The 10086-nt window shown below is 46.1% G+C and overlaps 1 protein-coding gene across 2 annotated transcripts; it reads right to left on the reverse strand.

Moving 5' to 3' along the window:
* Window positions 1–1938: 1938 nt before the first annotated feature.
* On the reverse strand, window positions 1939–9911 carry scaf11 (SR-related CTD-associated factor 11). 2 transcript variants are annotated; one of them, XM_088988670.1, is made up of 15 exons: window positions 9698–9911; window positions 8039–8085; window positions 7813–7961; window positions 7568–7645; window positions 7405–7484; window positions 7230–7309; window positions 7121–7158; window positions 6975–7039; window positions 6747–6866; window positions 6576–6670; window positions 4061–6157; window positions 3371–3687; window positions 3147–3296; window positions 2958–3077; window positions 1939–2426 (listed from the first exon to the last, which is right to left on the reverse strand). In XM_088988670.1, exons 2-15 carry the CDS (start codon window positions 8055–8057, stop codon window positions 2331–2333), a joined length of 3504 nt encoding a protein of 1167 aa, XP_088844796.1. In that variant the 5' UTR covers window positions 8058–8085; window positions 9698–9911; the 3' UTR covers window positions 1939–2330. The 2 variants fall into 2 exon arrangements, with proteins under 2 accessions (XP_088844796.1, XP_088844795.1); XM_088988669.1 differs by having other exon boundaries at window positions 7568–7651.
* Between the last annotated feature and the right edge of the window lie 175 nt (window positions 9912–10086).

Below are 10086 nucleotides of genomic sequence, written 5' to 3' on the forward strand. Positions count from 1 at the left end.
AACAGCGCTACTTTCCACACCCCCTCTCGCGAGGAGGAGGAGATGGCTGCAGCATCAAGTGAGCTCATCAAGGCAATGTTGGCAAAGTGGAATGATGTGCAGTTCCATCCAGAAAAGACTGTGGCTATGACAATCATCAACATGCGTCTGTGTAAGCTCTCAGTCGTACAGGAGTGGTCCATCGATGACAAAAGGCGCTGACGAAGCCTCTTGGATAGGAGGCGGAACGTCCGAAACCTTCACTTTTGTACAGATGACGGCTGAAGAAACCTTCGCATCAATCATCAACATGATAAACGATAATGTGATGCCTCAGCTTCGTAAGACCTTACAAGTCAGAAAGCAACAGGTGTCAATTAAGAGGTTTTTAATCAGCAAACATGATGAGGAGTCTCCAAAGAAGCAAAGAAGAGAAGCCACACCAGAGGTTAAGTGACCAACAGTCCTTATGGAAGGTGACTCTCCTTCCATAAGCCATCAACGACCATCAAAAAGGTAAATACAACTTTATTTTACAGCACAGTTTATTTCTTTAATTACAGTCCTCATGTAATGTGCCTCTCTTTCCAAACAGCAATTCCCTCTGACCTTCGACCTCCAACACTATTCCATCAAGCCATCAATGACAATCATAAAGGTAATTCAAACAACTTTATTTTATAGCAAAGTTTATTTCTTCAATTACAGTCCTTATGGAATGTGACTCTTTCCAAACAGCAATTCCCTTTGACCTCGGACCTCCAACGCCATTCCATCAAGCCATCAATGACAATCATAAAGGTAATTCAAACAACTTTATTTTATAGCAAAGTTTATTTCTTCAATTACAGTCCTTATGGAATGTGACTCTTTCCAAACAGCAATTCCCTTTGACCTCGGACCTCCAACGCCATTCCATCAAGCCATCAATGACCATCACAAATGTAAATAAAGTGACTTTATGATACAATGCAGTGGATTTCTTTCATTACAATACAATAGCACATTGATTATACATAGAATAATGTATGTTGTGTGTAGTTTTAAGGCTTATTTAGTTGAAAAGTATATTTTATGGAAACCCGGGAACGGATTATTCCCATTTTAATGGTTTCCTATGTGAATTTTTGTGATACACACTCTATCTGGGAACCAATTAAGTTCGTAAGCTGAGGTCTCACTGTATTTAAAAAAAATATTTAATTACATTTTACACAAATTACCGCAAACTTGTTCCGCAAGTGTCATGAAACAACTCGAAGCCAATTTTTGACAATGAGTAAGAGCTCAGAAATTTGAAAAATAATAACAGGATTATACATTCTTCCGCTAGAGGGCGTAAAAGTACATTAATATGTTTCTATTTTTTTTCAAGATACAATACATACAGTACATCGTCCCTGTTTGTCAAATATGCCTAAAACATGTGACATGGCTAAAAAAACATAACTAGACAACCATCTATGGCAGTGATTTTCAACCACTGTGAGGTCGTCAGCTGTGCCGTGAGAAATTATCCAATGCCACTTTCTTTTTTTAATTAAAAATGTTATCAAGCATTTATTCATCATCATCTGCAAATATAATGTCATTGTCTGGTGTCGGTGCTGTAAAGACTGGGAGTGTAACTTAATATTTGTCCCAAGATTGTTAGCTGTGTGCAGAAAAAGGTTTCCAAATGGAAAAAAAAAACGCGCCATGGCTAAAAAAGTTGAAAAACACTCACCTAAGGAACGCCAGTAAAGCCCACAGCCAATCAGGAAGCAGGAAAGCAAGTAAAAGCCACAGCCAATCAGGAAGCAGCTACTTTATTTCACTACTTCCTGGAAACAATGCAGTTTATCTTGAATCATGAAAAGTTCCGGCGGGGTTCATTGAACCAGTTTCGTCAGCAATTTTATATTCCGACTAATTACTCACTGGATATCCGATGATCATGTCAGGATTAGTGAAATATGCTTGATTTGTTGTATTTTTTTATTATAATAGAGTGTGTAATCATAATTCCACAAAGGGGAATTTGTTTGTAACATCCAGAAGATTCTCTCCATCCATACTAGTAGACGTGACCTTTTTTTTGTTTGCTTTTTATTCCTTTGTATCAAATCGAAGCCACTGAATGCAATCTGCAGCTTTGCAATCGATGTAAAATAAAGGGCTCTTGCATGATAACTTCTGATTGGTTCTTTTTTTTTTTTTTTTAACCGAACAAAATATGAAAATCTATATAGTTCAATAAAAGGTAGAGATATTTTTTTTAATGTCTCTATTGTCATGGTGGAGTTTGTGAGCTGAAATGGCAGCTGGAGGAAATTGCACTTGAGCTGCATACAAAGTGTCTGCGTAGTGGTTCACTTTTTGCGCGCGTGCTTGTATTTGTCGACGTAGGCCTTCACCAGGTTGGCTACCTTACTTGAGTCCACCTCGCCGCTCTTGCTGTTACACACCTGAGAAGAGAAAAACAACAAAAACATTCATACATACCATTTTTTTACGGATTAAGGAATTTTCGTTTGACAGAATTCCTTATTGCTTAAGACTTCTAACAGTCGAGCTAGCAATCAAGCTAGCTACCTAGCCATCTTTTATAATAATAATCCATTTCATTTCTAAGCGCCTTTCAAAACTCTCAAGGTCACTTTACAATCAGAGGATAGGTTTTTCCGTGGGTGAGCGGCGGCAGCCACACTATCTATCAGTGACTGTAAAGTGACCTTGAAGAGTTTTGAAAGGTGCTTATCAAATATGCTAATATGCATATGAATGTACGATTACTATTATTGTATCTATTAGCTAGCTAGCAGGCTTTATATCTATTTGAGTTACTTCCGTGTTGAGTGAGCGCTGGCGCGTGTGGCTGCCGCTGCTCACTCACAGAAAAACTTATCCTGTGACTGTAAAAGTTTTGAAAGGCGCTTATAAATGAAATGGATTATGATTCTAATCAGATAAGGGTTGCGCTATAGTAAAGAGCCTACCTTCTCCACAGCTTTGCGGACGATTTCCTTGTACTCCTCCTTTGTGATTTCCTTCTTTTGGTAGTAAGGTTTCATGGCCGTCTTCACTTCATTGACAGCTTGCTCTTGGATTTGTTGTTTCTTTGGCAAAAGAGACAAAAAAATGGAGGACAGAAAGGCACATCAAAGGCCGTTCCTCGGGCAAGCTACCTTTTCTTTTTTGGAGCTGTCAGCTTGAGCTTTGTGACGCGTCGCCGGCGTCGTCGACGACGGCAGCGCCTGGTTGGCGGCTCGCTGGCCTACTTTGGTTGGCGTGGAAAGCGGGCCCGCTTTGCCGTAAGCGCCCATCGCGTTCACCATCTCGGGAAAGAAAACAAATACGGGATGTCGAGGGAGCCACAAAATGGCGGGAGGCATCCTCATGATTTGTTTACCTGCGTGATTTGCCCGTCGGGCTGCGCCGCCGCGGCGTGCGCGGGAGGCGGCGGCGGAGGAGGCGGGGGCGGCCCCTGGGCGGCGACGGCGGGCACCTGCAGCAGCGGCACGGCGGGGTGGAGGTGCACGGGCACGGGCGGGGTCACCATGTACGGCGCCGAGGGCTGCAGGCTGGCCGGCGGGGGGCCGTGAGGTACCGGCAGGGGGAAGTGATGATGAAGGACGTTCAGCTGCGGAGGCGGCATGGCGGCCGGCACGGCGGGCGCCGTTGCAGCGTTGCACGGCGCGCCGGGTGCCGGTTCACTCTTCACCGGATCTAGGCATCAAATGGAAAGCGGCTTTGAGGAGGCGGTTCCAATTCGGGGATTCGTTTGGCTGTTAAATGACTTTCCCCATTGGAAGGAACAGAAAGAACATGTTTTCAAAGACAAAAATATTTTCACCGCCTTGAATTCTTCTGCCGCAGTACAGTAACGAGCATAGCAGTCCTAAGGTCTCATTGTCTCCTATATTTACGCCCAAATAGCATGTTTTTATTTACAATTGTAATTTAATGGACATAATCAATCATTTCCCCCCCTCAAAGGCAAATGTTGATTGATGGAGGTGCAGATATGTTGAGGTTGCAGCGCAGGTGCGCGTGGCTAAATTTGAGGTTCGTAAAGTGATGGCAAAGATTGTGGGTGTACCTGCTGCCGGCGGCTCTTCTTCGGAGCGAGTCCAGCCTGCCGCCCCCCCTCGTTCCCTCTTGGAATAATAATCCTGAACGTCGGCAGGAAGTGTCCTGCGCACCGCCCAGCTGGACGCCGACGACCACCCCGAGCGGTCCCGCACGGAGTCGCCCGCGTCCGAGTCGGCTTTCCTGCGTCCACGCCCGCGATTTTCGTTGAAGCGACGGTAGGCGTCGGTCCCCGAATTGTTGCTCCGCGGTGGCCTCCAGCGGTCGCCGTCGTCCCGCCGATGGCCGCGGAAGCCGCGGTCGGCGCCTCCCCGGCCGGCGCGGCCCCGGGGCCCGCGATCTTCCCATCGGGAGCCGCCCCCGAGATCCCAACCGCGTCCGTCCGCATCGCCGCGGGATTTTTCCGTCACCCAGTCGGGATTTTCCGACCAGCCTTGGCGTTCCGGCGACGTTTCCGAGGGGACGCCGTTCTCAAAACGGTTGTGAGGGCGGCGTCCGTCGCGGGCGTTCGCCTCCCGCCAGCCAACCCGCCGGGGCGACGGCTCTCTGGACGGCGGCCGCTCAGGGCTGCACCCTCGCCGGAGCGATCTGGTTCTGGACGGAGACGGCGATTTGGATCTGGAGCGACTTCTGGATCGCCTTCGCCGACGCTCCCGGCTACGCTCGCGCCTAAGATCCTTTTCTCGCTCGCGTTCTCTTTCTCGACTGCGGGCGCGAGAAGAGCGAGCGCTGCGCTCTCTGGAACGCGAACGCGAGCGCGAGCGTCCGTAGGATTCCCGTCTGGAGTCCCTCTTGGGCGACCAGGCGGAGGTCGGGGAATGGAAGCGAGAGCGTCGTTGTCGGCCATTTTCCCTCCCGTGGCTCGCTTCTCTCTCCGTTTGTGGAACAGAGACGACGGCGGCGGCGGATCCTTTAGCTTCCTCCAAAATGTCAGCGCTAGCGGCCTCACTCTCAGGTGAACTGCAGTCCATCGGAACCACGCTAATATCGTCTTTGCTAAGATGCTCATTTTGGACGACTTCTCCGAAATTCTTCACGAGCGAAGCCGCTTCCGTTTCCGATGTTTCCGTTAGCTTCAATGCTTCTGGTTCGGCCATCTTTGCTTGGGAAGGTTCGGGCTTGGGCCTTTCCTGCGATTCTGTCGGCACATCCCGCGACGCTTCTTCCTCCTCGTTATTTTTGTCCAACTGTTCTTCGCCGACGTCCATTTTAAGATCCTGTTCAATCCCGTTGTCGATATCGGGAGACTTTAAGTCAACCAGTTGGGACGGCGGCGATGATGCGGCGATCTTCTCGTCGTCTACAGTTAAAGCTGACATGACTGTAGGTTCGTCTTCTTGTGTGCCGAGTTTGCCAGAGCACAGCGACTCGGGACTTTTTGGAGGGGAGTCCAAAGAACCGGACGGGCGGCTGTTGTCGTCATCCGGGTCTGGTTCCTCATGACAATCTTTGTCGAGTGCATCGTTAGCGTCCTGCTCCATATTACTGCTGAAAGATTCGGCGCTTTGTTTGTTGTTGTCGTCGTCGTCCGGTTCTGGTTGTTCTTTCTGGAGAGCATCGTTAGCGTGGTGCTCCATATTACTACTTAAAGATTGGGCGCTTTGTCGGCCGTCGAGTGAATCGCTGTTGAAGTGGTCCAAATCGCGATTTTTTTCCGCATGGGAAAGTGGATCCAAGTTGTTGGTGTCGGCTTCGGCCTCATTTTCCTTCGTTCCCGACTCAGCGTCGTCGGCGCCGTCACCTTCGGCGTCCTCGCTCGCGGACTGGTTCTCCACGGGTTCGGTTGACTTTTTGTGTCTGGTGTTTTTCCTCTTGCCGCCAGCCTTTCGGTTTGTGACCTGTTTGCCTTTCCGTTTGGATGCCACCCGAGATGCCAAGCTCGCTTTGGAGGTCTGGCTGACAGACGAGTCCGAATCGGACACGCTGGACTGCGGCGGTGATGACAGCTGGGACGCAGAAGAACCCGCTTGGTCTTTCCTGTTACGTCCCGATCGTCTGGCCGGGAACGATTCGGCTTTTTTGATTTGCGCTTTGGAGTTTGAGGCTCTTCCGCCTCGCTTTTCTCCTCCTTTAGGACAGGTCACGGCGCACACCACACCTTGGAAAACTGTCAACACAAAACAAAAAAAACATTACAATAATAAATAAAAGAAGTGTGAAAATATGAATGCAATATGCCTTGAGATACCAATGACATTTTTTTTCCATGTTGATGCTTGTATGCTTGTAACTCAAATCCTCTTTCCCCATTGAAATATATGGGAACGCCATTAATCTGTTCCAACCTCCCTCCAGCCAAATACAATTGTATTAAAGAAAATTAAACAATTAAATAGAATGTCCAGAATTAGATCTTTTTTTGTGCTTCAACTTAATAGACTAGATCACCACGGCCGGTGAGCAGATATTGGCCACATATATTACAAACATTAGCACCCATAGGGACGCAGTAAGTTCACATCGGTCATAAAGAATATATGCCATCGAGTATTATTATATCAGGGTTTTTTTTAGTTCAGACATACCAAAATGACCAGTTCCAAATGACGAAACAGAGGTAAAAGGAGATGAACCAAGTTCAAATCGAAATGGACCGTGGTTGCTGTTAGCAGGGAGGAACCTGCGGGAAAAGAGAACCAGATTATGAAAGTACATGAAAATAATAATACGAGAGTCGTTATGTGAGATGTTATTACCGTGAGGTTCCAATCGCGCTCATGGGAGCAGCAGGAGAGAACCAAGGGCAGTCTTGTGCCCGGCGTTTGCACTGCAGGGTTTCAGACCATATTTCTTCCGTCACCAGCACAGGCTCTGTTCTGCAAGACAACGGTCCTTCAAGTCAAACTAACATGGAGGCTCGTGCGTTTGCTAGACCCATCACAACATATTTGATGGATGTTATTCAACATGGAAGCACCACTTACACGTCCTGTGTTGCTAATGAAAGACAAGTAGACGATGGCCATGTGCAGCTTTCTGGTCCTCTCACCTGGAAAGCAATACAAACACAATCATGTAGATATACATATCTTTTTAATTTAAACTATATTTCATACATTCAAAACCCCACCTTTTTCCGGTTTACTAAAAACATGTCATCATCGTTGCCTAGTAGAGGAATTGAAATATTAGAAATAAATGAAAATAAGCATGAAATGTATCCATTACAAAATACTTACATTTCCGTACAAGTCCTTTTGTTTTTGAATCGCTCATTTTCTCTGCTTTTTGCGGCCTGGATCTCTTTCTGAGTTTACTTCTAAGAGAGGGTGGGGGGTGGGGAAATCGCAATATTTCTCATGTTGTCGAAAAACATTTAGATAAATGAGACTTACAAAAAAACAAAGCACTGACTTGAGACACGCTCTCAGCCCTGGAGTTGGACAAGCACAACTCTCAGCTTCAGTTTCGGCCACTTGCCGACTCACTGGAACCTTTGAACGAAATTCACCAATATTTTCGGTTTGCGAGCCGTCTCGGAAGACAAAAACGTGATGTCATGGATAGACAAACAGACCTGCACACATCGCAGGTTTCCATCCCATCTGTAAACGTTTCTGAACGGCCGTCTGTCCACTGGACAAGAAGGGACCGTCTGCAACTGACGAGAGGATACCGGGAACAACATAAATAAACAAACTAGCAAGTTACGGAAATTGTAATTGCTTCATTTGGGAGAGTTACAATTTTAATCGACTTTTGCATGATGACTGCACAACTCGGCAGAGGTATTCAAGGTCAGATGGCAGCGTTCAAAGTCACCTGTGCCCAAGTAAGAAGGCATCCCAGGCAGAAGACATGACAGCAGCTGTCCGGCATGGCAAGCTGTCCTCTGGCCGGCATCCCCAAGCAGATCGGACATCGCTCAGCCTCTTCTGCGTCGCCCCCGTCGGGGGATGACCCCTGGCCATCTACACCGAAACGGAACGCGGCATGATCACGCGTGTCACGCGTAATACGTCACACGTGAGCGCGGTCAAAGACGTACCGCTTTCAGCTCCAGTCATGTTCGGGCCCGGGCTGTCCCAATTGCCACTACGAGAGAAAAAAAGGCAAGCTATCAACACTGACAAATTCGTTGAATAATTCATAGTATTTATTATGTAAGAGTCGAACATCTCATATAGAATACAAATATAGGCACATATGGTCCTCTGAAAAAGTATTTTATCTCGTCCTAACTTTTGGTGGTTTTTTTTTTTTTGGGGGGGGGCAGATCCATCACATACAAAGGTTTCAAATCAACAAAAGCATTTTGATGTCGCTCTGCGACAATGCAAGGAAATAGAAAAGTCAGTTCTCAAATGGCAATTCAATTTATTAAGGCACAAGGGTAAAAAAGCTAAAGTTTTCTTACTCTCTGTGAAAAAGTATTTTGAAGGTATTGTATTGAAATCTATACGACGCGCCACCGATGCCTGCATCGATGGATGAATATATAATATAAATAATCAACTCCTCCTCCCCAACCCGCCCATGTAATACTTCACCCTCAGTCTATTTTGCTCGTGTCCCCGAAGCAAATAAGGCGTCATTATGACATTTTGTATGTTTTTTTTTGTAATTGTTTGGTGCTCTCAAAACGTCAACAACCCCCCCCATTACAAAAATTTGTTGTTGTTGTTTTTTTCATCTTTTCTTCCAGGGCGTTCATGCCTGCCGATCGGGTATCTTCTTCAAACTGGTTTGTGCAACATTTTTTTTTCCTTTGCTGTGAGTTGAATAGCTCCGATAGTTGTATTAAGTTCATCCTGTCTACTTGATATCTAATTTAAAACAGATTTCTATCTTACAGACAGTGTACTGTCGGTGTCCAAATACCTGACATGTTTCGGCATCTACTTCCGCCTTCGTCAGAGTGTATTTGGACACCAACAGTACACACTGTCTGTAAGATAGGAATCTGTTTTAAATAAAAAATTGAATAGCTCCGAATTGCGCAATGTCATGCATGCTCGTTTTTTTCCTCCAAAAAATGCAAATTCCTCCACGTCGCACACGGTGGATGCATCGGTGAATGCCCCCCTTAGTTGCGCAATATTTATAGACGAGAACCGAAATCGAACCCCCCACCCCCTCCACCATACCTGATCCCCTCCTGCAAGCCTGACGGCAAAACAAAAAAGCGCCGCCTTCTGTCTTTCCCGTGTAATAAATAATCATGGTAATGAAAAAGTACAGCAATGGCAGTAAACCACAGGACAACCCCAAGATTGAGAAAATGTAATCGCTTCGATGGGAACGACGAAGACAGTGGTGAAACTAATGAGCTTTCGGTTGTTCCGTTTTCCATAAAACACGAAGAACTTGAATTCAAATTCATTGACGACCATTTTGTTTCAAGTCCGAACTCTGAAATAACCACAGTACTTCGTTGTTATTGGTTAGCAAGCGAGCTAATGCTAACCTAAACCAAAAATAGCTAGCAAATAGCTTCGTGGCTATTAGCCGAGTTAGCAACTTAAGGCTAAAACCGGGTTATAATGAGCGATTCTCAATGAAATGAAGGTCGTATGTTGGCTAGGTGGCTAATATTGAGCTTAGCGTCCTAGCCGCTTTAGGATCACAACACAACACCTGCTTACGTCGCGATAAGAAGCTAACACTTGAGCCTAGTTAGCAAAAGAAGCTACAATGGCTTACTCACCTTTAAAGTGCGCCCGTGCCTTTTTAACGCGCGCCGACACGCTTTCCGAGTGGAAACTTCTTTTTCTAATCCAAGCGAATGCTAACAGATAACTTAGCTACACGTTGAATTGTGATACTTGTTGTTGTTTGAGGCTAAAATCCGAGCCGAGACTTCCCGAATTGTCGGCCACATGTCTGGCGGTGCGGCCCGTTGTTTTTACGAGGAGGCTCCAGTGAGGTGGCTCCCCTCACTGGAGACACCGAGCATTACACGGATACGTTCACCATCAAATGTAATGTCATTTTACTCTATCTATACTGTATTGTTGTCGACGTTATTCCTTGATATTATTGAAAGGAACAATTCAAATGAAAAGAAAACATTTGATCTGTATTGGATAATGTTGT

Source organism: Hippocampus bargibanti, linkage group LG22 (genome assembly GCF_051943395.1).
Source record: "Hippocampus bargibanti isolate YZ-2025 linkage group LG22, ASM5194339v1, whole genome shotgun sequence".
Classification (NCBI taxonomy): Eukaryota; Metazoa; Chordata; class Actinopteri; order Syngnathiformes; family Syngnathidae; genus Hippocampus; species Hippocampus bargibanti.